Here is a 17,980-nt window from a genome sequence, read left to right as displayed (position 1 = left end):
TATTTTGTGCAATAAGGAACATGCATATAGACTTATATAAATGAGATCCTACAAATTGTAGTAAGATCAGTCCTATGATGTAATATTGAATAAAAATTAATATGATGATATGTAGTTTGTTGACGCCGTTTTTCGTCAACAGTGAAAGAAGAGCACATAAACAACAAACAGTAATGGCCAATAAAAGTATGATAATACAAAACACGATTTTTACGTGGTTCAGCAGTTAAATCTGCCTAGTCCACGAGTCTTTGTTATTAAACTCAAAACGATCTCTGAAAATTCTCCAAGGATGAATTCTTCAGAGTTTTCTCTCAAGATCACAAAAATTCCGTCCTTTACAATGGTGCATAACCTCTCTATTTATAGAGAAGATTTCTGAATACTATCCCACATATTTTGGGTAGTTACTCTTTTTATGCAAATAAATTAAATGGCCTTAAATGCCTGTAATCCGATACAAAAGGAAACGTCCCCTGAAGACCAGGGGGCGTATAACTGATCAAATAATATCCCAAGATTGTAGGGGATTTACAGTAATAAATGTAGACCGCATCTCTTATAGATGATTCATCAGGATATTCAAGGTTATTATCCTATATCACCACGGCCATATTCTCCCAGGTATCCTATCGACTTTTTCGAGCTAATAACATCTCCCGAGGCCACATGACTTCGAGATCGTTGGCGCATCAGGCTCGGAGCCCATGATCCGTGGTCATCCCCTGAGAATAGATGCACCTCGGAGCCTACCTTTCGAGCTCGTGGGGATTTCGAGGCCACCATCTTCGAACTCGTCTCAGCTTTGCAGGCTCGATGTTTAGTTTTGGAACATACTCCAGACTTTACGAGTTCATTCATTATGCATCCAGCTTTCGAGGTTACACTTCTCATGGCTCGAAATCTGGGTATAACATAGTTTATCTCGTATCATATACTACGTTTCGTGTTATATTCAGTGCAACTAATTATTAATTATTTTAAATTATGACTATATTTTCATTCTCAAATACCATACAATCAGCACATGAATGAGTTCACTGGGTTGGTACAGGGCAGCGTGACAATTACTAAGTATGCCCTGAAATTTGATAGGCTAGCGAAGTTTGCACCAGATCTAGTGCCTACAGATGCAACTAGACAGGACAATTTTGTTTGAGGGCTTAATGCTATGATAGCCCGAGATGTGAGGATCACATCAGTACCTAGGGAGACGACTTATGCCCAAGCGGTTGAGAAGGCCCTCACTGCTGAGGAGGCAGAGAACAAGATATGGATGGAGAGCGCTGCAAGACGAGATGTTCGCATGGAAGTGCCTCCATATACAGGAAGACCCAGTGATCAGAAGAGGAAGAGGAAGTGGAAGAGGAAGAGGAAGACCGGTCTGGTAGGGGCGGAGGCCCCAGTGATCAGAAGAGGAAGACCCCTGACACCTCGACCACTGTCGGTCCTGATAGAAGGGGCCGGGGTGCCGAGGGTGGCTGCCAGGGAGGTGGTGAGATATGGAGGAGTTATCCAGAGTGTACTAGATGCAGGAAGCACCATCTGAGCGAATTTTGGGCAAAGGCCTATTACTTGTGCGGGGTGGTTGGACACCTCAAGAAAGATTGCCCGACGTTGAAGCAAGAGGAACCAATGAAGGCGGATAGCTTGACTCCAGCTTGAGTGTTCGCCTTGACACAGGCTGAGCCCGAGACTAGTCCCTTGGTAGTGACAGGTCATCTTTCTAGCGCCGGCTCTTCATATACTGTATTGATTGACTCTGGTGCTACACATTCGTTTGTTTCTAGTAAAGTGATTGATAGATTGTGTAGGCCTAGTAAGTATTATACCGTGGGGTTTGGGACTATACTACCTACAGGGGAGCTAGTAGTTTCTAGGAGATGGATTAGAGCACTACTAGTGATGGTGGATAGTAGGGAACTATCAGTAGATTTGATTGAGTTGGGTATGTATGATTTTGATATGATTTTGGGGATGAATTGGCTAGTCAGATACGGGGCCACAATAGACTACAGGAAGAATATGGTGACTTTCGAGCCAAATGGTGACGACCCATTGTTTTTGTGGATACTATGCACTGATCCCGTATTCCTATGATATCGGCGTTGAGGGCAAGAGACCTATTACAAGGGGGTTGTATATGTTTTCTTGCTAGTGTGATGGATACCACTAGAGTTACGCTAGTGGGACCAGGGGAGACTAGACTGGTATGCGAATTTTTGAATGTGTTTCCTAAGGACTTATTGGGACTATCGCTGCACAGGGAGATTCAGTTTGTCATTGAGTTAGCACCGGGTACAGAGCTAGTGTCAAAGGCACCATATAGGATGGCTCCGACAGAGCTAAAGGAGTTGAAGATACAGTTGCAGGGGCTTCTAGACTTAGGATTTATCAAACCTAGCTTCTCGCCATGGGGTGCTCCGGTTTTATTTGTGAAGAAGAAGGATGGGACTCCGAGAATGTGTATAGACTATAGGGAGTTGAACAAGTTGACTATCAAGAACAAGTACCCCCTATTGAGGATAGATGACATGTTCGATCAGCTGTAGGGTAAGACAATATTCTCGAGGATTGATCTTCGATATGGTTATCACCAGCTGAGGATCAAGGACAAGGATATTCTGAAGACGGCCTTCCGCACAAGGTATGGGCATTATGAGATTTTGGCCTTGTTGTTTGGATTGACCAATGCCCCAGCAGCGTTTATGGATCTAATGAACAGGGTGTTCAAGGATTTCTTAGATCAGTTTGTAATTGTCTTCATCGACGATATCCTGGTTTACTCTCGTTCAGAGGCAGAGCATAAGCAACATCTCCGACTAGTATTGCAGAGGTTGGGGAGCATTCGTTATATGTTAAATATAAGAAGTGTGAGTTCTGGTTGCCGGCAGTGACATTCCTTGGACACATTGTTAGTGGAGATAGGATTAAGGTATATCCGGCCGAGGTAGAGGCCGTTAGGGATTGGCCGAGGCCAAGGAGCGCCTCGGAGGTTAGGGGAATTCTCATATAGGGGCTTCACTTTAATCCCTACTGGTGGGGCTCTTAGTATTCTCGACCCGTGAATAGTTTTCGGCACGATTTTTTTATGACCGTGTATATTGTAGCTATTTAAAGCATCCTGCAAATTTTCAGAAAATTCTGAATAGTTTACAGTACCGAAAACTAAGTTCAAACATGTTGTTGCACACGTGACTAATTTTTTGTATGTGCGTGGAAAGTAATTATGTTTGAACCTAGTTTTCGATATTGTAAACTATTCGGAATTTTTTGAAAATTTGCAAGATGCTCTAAATAGCTACAATATACACGGTCATAAAAAAATCGCGCCGAAAACTGTTCACGGGACGAGAAACACTGAGAGCCCCACCAATAGAGCTTAAAGTGAAGCCCCTATAATTTTTATTTCCTATATATATAAATTTTAAATCATCATAAATTAAGCAAACGTATGCATATTATTATATTTTTAAATTTTGGTAGTTGAGAAATAAGATATTTTTAAGTTTTATTTTATAATATTGGTGAAGAGAATGTATACATTTCATGAGAAAAGTTTGAAAATGATTATTTAAAAAAATATTACTTTTTCATTTCCAATGCAATCTATAGTAATTAGATATTTTCTTACAAAATAAATAATACTTCAATGGTATACCGTTATTTAATATATAATTTTACCATATTATTAATATATATTCTTGAAATGTTTATATACATCTATAATAATTTTAATACCTTATATTATTTTTTTTATCACTTTTATTTTGTACATTCAATTTTTCTTTAAACATTTGGATATTCATGTAAACTGTTTAAAAATATTTCCTAAAAATCTTGAGAGTCGCCACTCACTATCATACATTCGTACAGATGAAATTGGTCCAGAAGGGGACGTAACATCTTCGACCTTTCAACTTAATAACTACAAATTAATATTTAACCACAATTTTGTTCTCATCCAATACCAATTAAATTAATATTTAACCAAACATATATAATAGAAAAACATCCACATGTTTTAAATTTTGAATGCAAAACACATTTTTGTTTGATCAAGATAAGTCTGTGGTTCATCTTACACCACATACAGATGGAGTGTGATTGCTCATATTAGAAATTTATGAATTTGGACGTACATTAAGAGAGAAATTTCATTGACTTATAATAGTGACATAACCAATATGGTAGACCCCTTCAGAAATAAATGTTTTTTTGTGGACCACCTTAACCTTATTAATTATGTCTAATGCCAAGCAAGAAAAGTCAAACTCTCTTTCTAACTTTAATGGAAAAAAAATACTATATATACCCACTCCATGATGCTTAGATATCACAACCAAATCCAAAAAGGAAAAAAGAAACATATATTTGATTCTTATTATTATCCCACAACAAGTGAACTATGGAAGTTAGTATTATTTCGAGAGAAACTGTGAAACCATCTTCGCTTTCCTTAAATGAGCTAAAACCACACAAACTTTGTCTCTTTGATCAGATTACTCCCATGACATACGCCTCAATCATGGTCTTCTTTCGCAACAATAATACTGATCCAAATTTCAATGCTAATATTCCCCAAACCCTAGTCCAGCTGAAGAAATCCCTGTCTGAAATCTTAACTTTGTTTTACCCATTTTCAGGAAGGACAAAGAACAATCTCTACGTCGATGATTTCAACGCTGGAGTCACCTACGTTGAGGCCAAGGTCAATTGTAGTTTGATTGAGTTTTTCAAGCTCAAACAAAATGAGTTGCTGAATCAGTTTGTTCCCTTCCTACCTTGGAGAAATGAAAGTGAAGCTCGACAAGAAGAGCTACCTCAAATTGGCTTTCAAGTCAACATTTTTGCATGTGGCGGAATAGCCATAGCTAGTTCGTTGGGCCATAAAATAGCAGATGGAGGGACTTTGAGCCATTTCCTCATGTCATGGGCCACTGCTTTTCGAGGCTTCCCTGCAAAAATCATACCTCCTAATCTCTCTAATGCCTCGATAGCCTTCCCACCAAGAGATTTATTGCCCACTAAATACAGATCTCTAAAGGATAAGTTATGGTTCAATAAGGGAAACTTTGTGACGAAGCGGTTTGTATTCCAAGCCAACGCCATTGCAAACCTAAGGGACATTGGTAAAAGCCAACGTGTCCCAAAGCCATCACGTAATGAAGTACTAACATGTTTTCTATGGAAACATGCATCGGCGGCAGCTGCGATTGCTACTGGCCGAGCTTCTAAGGATTCCATTATAGCCCATGCAGTGAACATGAGACCACGAATGAGCTCCAATGTCTTGACCACCTCCATTGGAAACCTCTTTTGGTGGGCCAAAGCGACTTCCAAAGATGTTGGCTCAATGAAGTTGTCTGAGGCGGTTGAAATTCTAAGGGGATCTCTTGCGAGTTTCAATAATGAGTATTTGGAGAGCATGGAAGGTGAAGTGGGTTATTCAGCAGTATCAGAGTTCTATGATTCGATGGACGATATTCTAATTAACTCATCAAAACAAGATAGCAGTGCACCTGAATTTTATGGGTTTACAAATTGGAACGGTTTCTTCAATGATGTAGATTTCGGGTGGGGGAAGCCGATATGGGTCGGAGCCCATGGGAATGTCGGGGCTGAGTTTAGAAACTTGATTGTGTTCGTGGATGGACAAGGTGGGAAGGGAATGGAAGCATTTGTGACCCTTGAAGAGAATCACATGAATGTTCTGGAAAAAGATCCCAAGTTCCTGACCTTTGTTTCTCCCAATCCTGAAGGCCTTCCAGTCAGCATTATTTGATGATTGCATGCATGGATTTCAAAATGATTTAAATGTTTTATTTAAATCAGTGCATATCATGGTTTTTCTTCTGGTAGTAGCAGTAGTATTTGAACCTGTAATGCATGTTAGTTTCTACTCCAAAAATAAAGTCAATCTCAAAAATAGCTTACCGTGTAAGTAGAATATGATTTTTGATTTTCTTTGTTCATATTAATATAAATATATTTTCAGTATCCATATGTCATCTTTATTTTACTTTAGATCTTCATCTTCAATGGTCTCACACTACAGGAAGAAGGGGTATTAGCGACGACTTTTTTCGTCGCTAGAAGGGGATTTGTCGTCGCTGGAGGCTTCAGCGACGACATGGTCGTCGCTAGTTGTCGTCGCTATAACCCGGTCGCTAATTGGTTTTTATTAGCGACGATTTCAGAATTGTCGTCGCTAGAGGTTCTAGCGACAACATTGGTTGTCGCTAGTACCGGATAAAATTCGTCGCTGGATGGCTTCTTATTTCCGTATTTGTGTATTCTCTAGCGACAACTTCTTCCCTATGTCGTCGCTAGAGGCCTCATATGTTGTCGCTAGAGATATATATATTTTTTAATTTGCTTTTTTTCTATAATTATTATATATTTTATTTGATTTTTTTTATTGAAACATAAATAAATCTAATGAAATTTTCTAATTTGCTTTTTTTTATAATTATTATATATTTTATTTGATTTTTTTTTATTGAAACATAAATAAATCTAATGAAATTTAATAATCATAAAATTTTATAAATATAATGTTCCAATAAAACAAAGTAAGTCTAAATAAAGTAGAATGTGATATATAATATTTTCCTAAAGTCAAATTACATAAAGTATAAAGTCATAAATAATGTTCTCCAGCATCCTATTGAGTAGGAGGTGTCGAATCCTGACCATCACCTGGCTGAGAAGATCCAGAACCTGAGGCTCCACCAAGTCTAGCCATGTACTCCTCAACGATTCGGAGACGTTGGACCACATCCCGCATCTCTTGTGCAGTAGGGGACGGTGACGGTGGTTGAAGTGTGTCAGTCACTTCACGTTCCGCGCTCGAGCGAATCCTACGACCAAGTCCTGTCTGATGGCCCCGACGGCGTCCAAAGACTGTCTCAACAAGGGCAATGTCGTCCACCTCAGTTGTGGCAGTACTCGCATTGGAGGTGGTCATAGAAGATTGTGTCTGCTGAGTTTGACGTACCTCCAGCAACTTTTCCTGTATTATTGAATTTTTAATACAACTATTGCAAATTTACAAAGTAAGAAAAATATAAAAAATATACAATTACTTACATAGTTATCACGCGCTACTTGACTGACCCAACCTCTCCCTTCTTTATATTTAGTATCATCCAAGTTTCTGGAACGCCTGAGAGATGGCCAGTTTGCATATTGCGCTAATATACAAAAATTATTTAGAAATTTAATAAAAATATATGAATTTTTTTTAAAATTTAATAAGAAAAAATACCTTCTTATAACGAAGCGCTGGCGTAGACTGCGATCCTTGGAAGATATTTTATTTTTGTTTTGCTCGATTCGCAGCATTAATCTCAGAGCGCCTCTACAAAATGACATTGTGTTAATTATATATATGTTATATTAATAAAACTAAATTAAAAAGAAATTTTACCTTCACTTCAGGTCGATCAAAATAATCAAGCGCCTTCTTCCATTTTTCTTCTACCAAACCATCAGGAGCATGTCTCCGACCATGCTTCTTTATGTGAGTAGATATATCATTCTTCCATTCTGAGTAACGATCAGCGCAAGATCGTTGAATGCCGAGAAGAATGCCACTTCGATGTTCTGCCCCATACCGAGTGAGACCAATATCGAATAAATCATCCTAAATTAAAATAAATTAAGTTAATTAGTCAAATTTAACATTAAATTCAACAAAATACAAAAGATAAGAAATAAATTACCTGTAGACGAGGAAATATTCGATCCCTAACTTCCTTTGGTACTTTATCCCATCGATCATAGTCGGGATCGACATATTGTCGAATGAGAAGGCCGATCTCCCGAGACAAATGATGAGAATATTCACCAATTTCCTTGTACGTCTTTCCTCGAACATCCCACTCAAGGGGTAATGGTCTACCTAAGGCAGCCCTAGCCTCTCGGGTTGATATTCCTTTGTTGATGCCACGCCTTTTTATTGCAGGCACTATTATTTTACAATTGCATAATATTAAATTATACATTTATAGTTATAAGGTTAATTTATGAATAAAAACAGTAGATAGTGCATGAATTACCTCTCTCACAGTCAGCCTCTATATGTGTTGGATCTCGAGGAGGATCTGCCCCGCCATCACCTCCGTGATGTCGCATTACCGCAGAAGACATCTAATAAATTTAAATATAATGATATATATATATATGTGTGCATATAATAAAATGTTGACAAATAAAGATAAACATAAATAATATGGTTATCCATAAATAATATTTTCATTCAATCTTTGAATGTAAAAATTACAACTTAATCATCACTATAATATTCATTATCACTATCATTCTCATTTTCTTCTACATTATCTTCTTCTAAGCCCATCTCTTCCTCTTCATCGACCGTCTCCTCTTCCTCTTCATCGACCATTTCCTCTTCCTCTTCCTCTTCATCTTCCTCTTGATCAACAGGAGTATCTACATTGACAATAGATGGCGGTTGATCTCTACGGCAAAAATTGATTTCTGGCAACAGACCAAGATCGAAAAACAATTGGAAATCAGATGATATTGTGTCATGCATAACATCTATTTCAATGGGATCCAACTGTTCATCAGCTGCTGGGGTGTCCCACACATTTCTATGATGAACTTCTTCAACAATTTTCCAATCCCGGTCATTTTTCAAATCATCAAGATAGAAAATTTGTTTTGCCTAAGTTGCCAAGATAAACTTGTCATCTTTGTACCACTCGAACTTGGTAAATATTCTGGTTATATTATTTTCATTCTTCATCCTACTCTTGGTAGGATCTGTATCAAACCATTTACACTTGAATAATACAACAGAACAACCAGCAAGGTATGATCACTATAACCTCTTCTAATTGCCCGTAGAAACTTTTGTTGTCTACTCCGGGTACTAAGACACCACTGTTTTGAGTTTTCAAATTTTTATCTCTATCATAGCACAAAAATCGAACTCCATTGACAATACACCCAGTGTATGAAGAAACAAGATTAGAGGAGCCGCTTGCTAAGGAGAATAACTCTTCAGAAGCTTCTGTAGATCCCGCTTGTCGAAGATTGTAAAGCTTATTGTAAAACCACATGGGGAACTCCTTTTTCTGTAATTGATCTAGGTTTTCAGCACCACTAGATAAAAGGATCTGCTTGTGCTCTCTACACATATAAAATATGAAAGACTTAAAAAATTTGAAAGATAAATGGAAGAGTAGATAAATATATTGTTAGTGTGATCAAAGTACTTACTGAATATATGGGAGAATCTCAACGCAATTGTTGAGAATGTACCACTCAACAGTTTTTTTAAGTTCATCGTCCAAAGTTGTTAATGTCTTCTTACCGATCGGACGACCTTGAGATTGAAACACAGACAACTTCTTTGGTGCTGGAATTGCATCAACATTTCTATCTGGACGATTAAACCTTGTTTCCACCCCTTTGAAGTACATAGAACAGACTGTCAATGCTTCATCGACGACATAACCCTCAGCTATGGACCCCTCAGGACGAGCTTTATTACGCACATAATGTTTCAATTTTTTCATGTATCTCTCAAAGGGATACATCCACCTCATGTGTACTGGACCTCCATCTATTGCTTCTTGAGGCAAATGTATCATTAGGTGAACCATAACATCAAAAAACGCTGGCGGAAAAATGATTTCTAGTCCGCAAAGAATTTTAACAATTGATGTTTTCACTTTCTCCAAATCAGAAACAATCAGAGTTCTAGCACAAATAATCTTGAAGAAAGTGCATAAGTCAATAATGGTCTTGGCAATAGGTTTTTCTAGGAATGAATGAACACCAATTGGCAAAAGACGTTGCAATATGACATGACAATCGTGGGATTTCAACCCAGTAATCTTATTGTCATTTTCAATCACATTCTTCCTTAGATTAGATGCAAACCCATCTGGAAATTTGATTGATTTCAAAAATCGACAAAACTCATGCCGATTTTCAGGAATAAATGTGTATTTCGCTGCTGGCTTTTCCATTCGACCATTTACCATTCTCAGATGCAATTCTGGCCTTATCTTCATCTTCTCCAAATCTACTCTAGCGCTAATTGTTTCTTTGGTCTTATTTTCCAACCCGACTATTGTGCCAACTAAGCTATCGCATACATTTTTCTCAACATGCATGACGTCTAGGTTGTGTCACAACTTCATATTGGCCCAATATGGGAGCTCAAAGAAAATGCTTTTTTTACGCCAACCAACTTGCTCTTTTGTGCGTTTCCTTTTTTGTCCACCGTAGCTAACATGCTTACCAGGAAGAGATTCAGGCATAAAATTCATTTGTGTGAAAATAGCTTCAGTGCTAAATTCCTCTGGAGGTGGTCTTTTCTCAACTGAACCATATAACTTCTTCTTTTTTCTAATTTGGTGTCCCATTGGTAAAAAATGTCTGTGACCGTAAAATGCAACCTTATTTTGCAAACGAACTGATGGTGTTGATACATTGCAAGTAGGACAAGCAGTGTAACCTTGACCACTCCATCCAGAAAGACTAGTCCTCGCTGGAAAATCATTTATAGTCCACAATAAAGCTGCTCGAAGCTTAAAAAAACTACCATCAACAACATCTCGAGTCTGAACACCGTTCACCCATAATTCCTTCAACTCATCAACCAATGGCCTTAAGAAAACATCAAAATCTTTTCCAGGTGAATGTGGATCAGGAATTAATAAAGTCAACATAAAGTTAGTCTCTTTAATGCATAACCACGGTGGCAAGTTGTAAGTCGTTAACACAACCGGCCACATGCTATAAGACAAACTCATATTTCCAAAAGGATTGAATCCATCAGCAGCCAATCCAAGACGCACATTCCTAGGTTCCATTGCAAATGCTGGATTGCTACGGTCAAAATCCTTCCATGCTTTCCCATCTGCAGGATGACGCATGATACCATCTTCTTTAACACGCCCTTCATGATGCCATCTCATATGTTGAGAAATGTGCCTTGACGCGTATTTTCGCATCAACCGAGGGGTCAATGGAAAATAACGCATAACTTTTTGGGCCACTTTCTTCCCCTTGGTATTTTTATCAACCCAACGATCCTCCCCACAAATTGGGCACTTGTGTTTTCCTGCATTTTCCTTCCAAAACAATGCACAATCATACTTACAACACATGGATTGACTCGTAACCCAAACCCAATTTCCTCATCAACCTCTTCGACGCATAATGTGACTTTGGTATCTTATTTGGAGATGGGAATGCATCTTCTAACAACTCCAAGATTCCATCAAAAATTTTGTTTGGAATTTTCCCCAACACTTTGAAATGCATCAACTTAGCTACGAAATTCAAAGATGTGTATTTTTCACACCCTGGGAATAACGGAGACTCCATCTCGGCAAATAAGTCATTATAGTATTGGCTAGTACCTCTGCATTCTGATGTTGGTGGTATCTCATCATCAACCTCGTTCTCATCATCTTCACAATTGTTAGGTTGTGCTATATCATTAAGAACATCCATCATCTCGTCCTCGTGACATTGGTGGACCACTCTATTGGTCGGTATTATTTCCTCCTCTCCATGCCAGTACCAATTTGTATAACTTCGTAGAAAACCATTCTAAAAAAGATGACTTTCTAGCACACCAATCGTTTGCAATTCGATATTAAGACACTTGTTACAAGGACACTTCACTAGTCCCCCTGTATCCACAAATTGTTGAGCTCTCTCAACAAATGCAAACGCTCCAGCAACATACTCATCAGAAAATTTATTTGAATTATTAATCCAAGTCTTGTCAATCGACATTCTATAGGACACTGCACAGTGTAAGAAATTATTAATTATTACACTACACAGTGTAAGAAATTATTATTTGAATTATTATTTTTTCAATGAATTATCATGTTTTACAAATAAATCATCAATAAATTATTAGATTAAAGTTTATTAATTAATAAATTAAGTGAGTAATTAATAATCAATTTAATTTCAATTTTATATATAATTTAGTAATTACTTTTATTTGATTTAATTATTTGTTTTATTATACTTATTTTATTAATTATTACCTTTATTGGTTATTAAATTTAGTAAAAAATTTATAAGTTTATGCATATTGACCATTTATAAAATATTTATGAAAGAAAAAACCACAAAATGAATAACATAAATCTTATGATTATTATTTCTTGTATAATTTTATTGATTCACTCTTTACTACTTTTTTCTTTTTATTTTCTTTTAATGAACGCAAATTGCTTGCTCAGAGTTGATGTATGGTACATATATACATAAATTTCCCTAAAAAAACACACACATGTACCATATATCTTAATTAGAAATATATCATATTTTTTCTTGGGTAAACCTGACTCCATATTTCTTGAGGAAAAATAGTTGCATCAAGAAAATGGATAGACTATTACAAAAGGATGGGAAGTAATTAAAGAAAAATAACATCACAAAGAACAACAAATATACATATTATTCTGAGAAACTCAAAACTTGTAAAAATAGTAAGACTTCTTTTTATTGATAAAAAACAAATACACTATTTTAAATAGGACTAAATATGTGTAAATATCAATCTAGTTATAGGTAGCTATAGCTTAAACATATTGTATTAATTACATGGAATTAGATTAACCTCCACTTAACTCTATATTGGGTTCTATTAGAACAACATATATTTTTCTACATGCATTAAAGTTTTACAAAAATTCAATTGAAACATGTATTCTCTTAAACTTATAGCACATAATGAAAAAAAAAAACCAAAATAAACAATCCCAAATACAGAGAATAAACACATTGAAGAGTAAATACCTCAATAAATCAATCAAAATCCAAAGTCTTTCGTTATAGAAAATCCTGCAAAACCAAGCTCTTGCTCAAATTACAATCAACAATTAATCCTGAAAATTAAAAATGCAGTGGTTAGTCAACAGAGTACAAATTAATAAAAAGAAGAGTAATGCAGTAGTGATTTATTATGTGGTTTGGTGTTGTTTTAGAGGCTGCAAGTAATGACAAGGGAAAGCTCTCTTGAAATGAACTCAAAATATGCAATTCCTGCTAATATTAAACAGAGATGATATATAATAATAACTTTCAAATCCTTACCACAAAAATTATTAGTTGATAAAAAAATACAGTTAACAATAAAACATAAATATTATTAATTGATTTTCCCAAACATCGATTTATTAGAGATATGAGGACATTAGGCTTGATTTTAGGGATTGCATTTGATTTTCCATTATGGTCAGAATAATAAGAGCTTATCTTTTATTGTATTTTTAAACATGATTTTCCATTATGAACAAGCATTGAATTTTTTTAAACTTACCATAGATGCCACCAGTTTTTATATATATATATCTTAATAAATTTCACATTTATTTACAATTCTTTCCTTACTCCTTTTATAAATTTCTCCCCCACTTTTTATTGAACCCCAAACACCAAAAAAAGAAACTCCACTTTTTTTTTTCCTTTCTATTTCCTTTTTTTTTTTTTCTGAAGTGAACCCCATCTCTCAATAGAGACAATGACATACAATTCATTAATTAGAGGTAAAATAACAAACTAACTAGCAGAGGAAGAAACTAGCACCAGTCCAATGAAAACAAACAACAAAACAGTCTAAAAAACAAATAAGCAGCTCAAAACAGACCCAAAAAAACAAACAGAAAAATGAAAACCTCCACACAAGCCAACTACACTCCAACCATTAATTGGATTCTCAAAGATCAAACAAAAACTGAGCCACACTTGCAATTAAAAAAAAAAAAACCACTTTAGTATTCACTCTTTTCTTTGCTACTACATGAAAAGAAGAGAAAGGAGAATTGGGTTTCAAAGAGAACCAATACCCCACATCACACCAAACCTCACTTATGCCATTTTTCTTTTAAAGTTTTTATTTTTAACATGTAATGTCAAAGGGGCTGCTGATTAATGTTGATTGATTTCTTTCCTTAAAAATAAAAATGAGAGAACTAAAAACACATATGGAAGTTTTGAAATATAAGTAAACTCATAATTTACTCAAAAACAGTTTCAATTCTTTCAATTCCTCAAAGCATCAGACTCAGCAGTATCAATTAATTCAGCTTCAAAAGAAAAATACCAATGGGCTGGAATAAATCTATCAACATTAGCTTGATGACAGGAAAGAGATAACTGGTGAAGTACCAATAAGCTTGTTTTAAAATTGATGATTTCATACAAAGAAGCAAAGATGCAAGTCAAAGAAATATAAAATGAAATGAAACTTTTAAAAATATAACTATTTGAGCATGCTAAATAGTAAGATGGGAAAAGTCAAAATATAACTAATGGCAAATAAAAACTATGAATTTATATTATGTTATCCAATCCAATGGTGAATGCTTGTCGTTTGAAGGCAAATGGTTTTGCCAATTATTATTCTATGCTGTCAAGATAATAAAATAAGCTGGTTGACCCAAAACTAATCAACTCATTCAACATTAATCAAGCAAGAAATTTCAATATTGTAGCTTATTAAAAGTGGTTAGTCAACAGAGTACAAATTAATAAAAAGAAGATTAATGCAGTAGTGATTTATTATACCAAGTAATATATATATACCAAGTAATAGATGGGTAGTTTTGTTTCCTATAATACTACAACCAGATATTTTAAAATGTCAAACAGTAGCAACTAAACATATAAAACACAATTACGATCCAAAGAAATCATTTCGAAAATGCATGTGAAGATATCAAGTTCGAGTTCATAGTTTGCCTTGCCTCACCACAATAGAGACGCTTACATGTTTTTCTTCACACAAATTTTGTCATAATAATGCAAGTACTTCTTTTTAGATTCTTTTTCCTTTATTCATTGGCACCTTAAATGATTAGCTAACTAGGAAAAGGGGGAGAAAGAACTCATCAAGTAAGAATTGTTGTCAAATTACAGCAAATGACTGAGACATATATTGACAGTCTAAAGTCGGTCGATAATAAGGTTGAGAATTATGTGACATTCTGAAATAGATTTTATTTCCATAAAAATCTTACCTGTAGGCTTGCGCAAGTATGTTTGGAGTTGGACCACTCAGATTATTGAATGACAAATCCCTGTGTGGTAGTTATAACTGAAATTAGAGTCCTCATTAACTATGCACATGAGAAGAAAGTCAAAATGTGATGGAACACATACAAGAATGAAAGACCAGTCAAACTTGCAACAGGTTTAGGAATTGATCCAACTAACTTGTTTCTGCTAAGCCGCCTGAAAAACTTGGCATGAAAATGTCCAAAATGGAAATAGTTAGACCAAAACTTGATATCAAAACCAACTTCTACATAAAACATTCTATTTGGCCAATTTGAAATTTCATACTCACAAGTAACTTAGATGAGACAGGAACCCCAAAGAGCTAGGGATTTTCCCTTCGAGCTCATTACCCGAAAGGTCAAGAGTATGAAGCTGTGAAAGTTTCCCAATTTCTGCTGGGATAGAACCAGTCAAGTGATTGTTCTGCAACAGCCTGTAATAGTTGAAAACATTGCATGAGTTGGTGAATTCAAAATTAAGTACACATCTAATCCAGAAAATGGACACAACTTTCTCTTCCATAACTAGGAAGAAGCCATACAACACACTCCAGAGCACAATTGGTATATGCCTAAGGTTTTCCAGTCAAGAGAAACAAAACTACCCATTTATTTATAAATTTCTCCCCCACTTTTTATTGAACCCCAAACACCAAAAAAATAAACTCCACTTTTTTTACAGAGCCGAAAACATTACCCAAACAAGTCCAAAACAGGACATACACATGCAAAACAGAGAGGGAGTCGAGAGATACTTCACTGTCACAAAAGAATATATATATATATAAATGAACTGAACAATACTAATAATAAAAAACTAAATACTTATATATATATACCGTATAACTAAATATTTATATATATATATGTACCGTAGATGGAGATTCTCCGATGGAGCTTGGAGGAACCGTACGTCTCCGGCGGCTTGGAAGAGCCACAGATGGCGCTTGGAGGATGCTCGAGAGGATGGGCTTTTGTGCGATTGGGGTTCTCACGGTTTGGGGTTTGAGTTCTGAGAGAAGAGAGAGAGGAGTTTGGGTCTGGGTTTGGGTCTGAGAGGAGTTCGGGTCTGAGAGGAGAAGGGAGAGCTGAATCTGTTTTGGGGTTTAGGGGTTTCGGTTTGGGTCTGAAAATAAAGGGAGAGAGAGTGAGGAGTTTGGGTCTGAGAGGAGGGAGAGAGGAGTTTGGGTCTGAGAGGAGTTCGGTTCGGGTCTGAGAGGAGAAGGGTTTGGGGCTTGGGGTCTGAGAGGAGAAGGGAGAGTTGTCTGTTTTGGGGTTTCGGTTTGGCTTTGAGCTGAATCTGAAAATAAAGGGAGAGAGAGAGAGAGAGAGAGAGAAAAGTCATCAATAAAGGAGGGAAATTAATTGCTTTTCGCGCGAACAGGTGCCGCGTATATGAAATAACCTCTAGCGACGATTTTTTTTCATGTCGTCGCTAGATACTATTATTCTTGTAGTGCTCACCAACAAAGTTGTCAACAAAATACCTACTCAAATATAACAATATACAAAAAAATAATAAAAAAGTTAACAAAATATAAAGAAAAATATCATAAAGCTATATTGTAACTAAATAAACAATAAAATGCTTAAAGAAAATAAATAATTTGTTAAAATCGACTATAAATATCCTAACTAAATCAATAATAAAATATAACTTAAAAAAACAAACAATTTTAATATATACCTATTTAACCAATTAAACCCAAAATTTAAAAATAATTTTAAAAAGTTAACAAAATATAAACAAAAATTTACTAATAATAATCAAACTAAACAATTAATAAAATGAAACTTATACAAAATATATACATTAATCTATATATATATATTCATTTACATAGTAAATTCGAAATTTAATTAAATTTTAAAAAAAAAAGTTAATAAAACTATCTAAAAATTAAAAATTCGAAATATAGTTAATTTATAAAAAAAAAATCACAAAAATTATATTTAAATCATAAAAATTAATAAAATTACACTTGTGGTAATTGAGCAATGTGGGTTCTTGATGTAGAAAACCCCAAAAATCCAATAAAGATTATGGGTTTTCAAACTATAATCTTCAAAAAACAAAATCTATACAAAAAAAATCCAAAAAAACTATATATAAGTTTCATAAACATATATAAATCATTATTTTAACATTGAAATTGAAAAAAAAAAAAAAAGGCTAATAACGTACCTAAATGTGGAGAACCTCGGTTGGGCACCGCTGGTTTGGGAAGAAAACGCTCCCTGAAACGATATCTTTGAAATGGGGCTCGGCTGGGACGAAGAGGGTTTTAATACAGGAGACCCAGTTGCGTCATTACCCCACTGACGGTAACGGAGCGTTTGCGTCAGTGCCCCACTGACGCAAACGCTCAGTTACCGTCAGTGGGCCACTGACGCCGTTAATGGCCCGTTTGCGTCAGTACCCCACTGACGCAAACAGTCCCATTAAACAGCGTCAGTGTAAGTTATGACGCAATTGGGCCCTCATTTGTGGCAGTGTCCAACTGCCACAAATGCTAATTCTTGGTCAACAGCGTCAGTCAACTGCGTTGACTGACGCGTTTGACTGACACAATTGCCCATTTTTGTAGTAGTGCTCGCAAGAAGTTTTTCAAGCTTCCAAAAGTTCTTTTTAACTTTTTTGTGGCCATGGAGGCTTCTTCTGTCTTTCGTTGTAAAACCTAAAGTGAAATACATAATAAGATTAATTCTTATAAAAGAGGTTGTAGCACCATAAATGAGTATTTGCTTACCATTTTTTTGCCTTTGATTTAAAGCTAATAGCTTATGCATCTCATACTCATTTCTCCTTCCCTCTTTCTTAAGCTGGTAGTTGCAGAAAATTTATGTCAGAATCTATTTGTATACCTCCTAGGTAGAAAATAGAATCTATTTGTATACCTCCTAGGTAGAAA

At 35.7% G+C, this 17,980-nt stretch overlaps 2 protein-coding genes and 1 long non-coding RNA gene across 3 annotated transcripts; 1 reads left to right on the top strand and 2 right to left on the bottom strand.

Annotated features, from left to right (window-relative positions):
- Positions 1-4,344: 4,344 nt before the first annotated feature.
- Positions 4,345-6,000, top strand: LOC133797901 (stemmadenine O-acetyltransferase-like). The gene has a single exon (XM_062236001.1). It carries the CDS (start codon positions 4,409-4,411, stop codon positions 5,783-5,785), a length of 1,377 nt encoding a protein of 458 aa, XP_062091985.1. The 5' UTR covers positions 4,345-4,408; the 3' UTR covers positions 5,786-6,000.
- A 1,321-nt stretch (positions 6,001-7,321) lies between these two features.
- Positions 7,322-7,929, bottom strand: LOC133793909 (uncharacterized). Its single transcript, XR_009875019.1, has 3 exons — positions 7,728-7,929; positions 7,433-7,648; positions 7,322-7,363 (listed from the first exon to the last, which is right to left on the bottom strand). It is a non-coding gene; the product is annotated as an uncharacterized LOC133793909 (long non-coding RNA).
- A 2,237-nt stretch (positions 7,930-10,166) lies between these two features.
- LOC133795683 (uncharacterized) lies at positions 10,167-11,499 on the bottom strand. The gene is made up of 2 exons (XM_062233140.1): positions 11,172-11,499; positions 10,167-11,104 (listed from the first exon to the last, which is right to left on the bottom strand). Exons 1-2 carry the CDS (start codon positions 11,497-11,499, stop codon positions 10,167-10,169), a joined length of 1,266 nt encoding a protein of 421 aa, XP_062089124.1.
- Positions 11,500-17,980: the final 6,481 nt, after the last annotated feature.

The sequence above is a fragment of the Humulus lupulus genome, chromosome 8 (genome assembly GCF_963169125.1).
Source record: "Humulus lupulus chromosome 8, drHumLupu1.1, whole genome shotgun sequence".
Taxonomy (NCBI): Eukaryota; Viridiplantae; Streptophyta; class Magnoliopsida; order Rosales; family Cannabaceae; genus Humulus; species Humulus lupulus.
The sequence above is the reverse complement of the archived record's forward strand: the minus strand, read 5'-3'. Positions and strand labels throughout refer to the sequence as shown.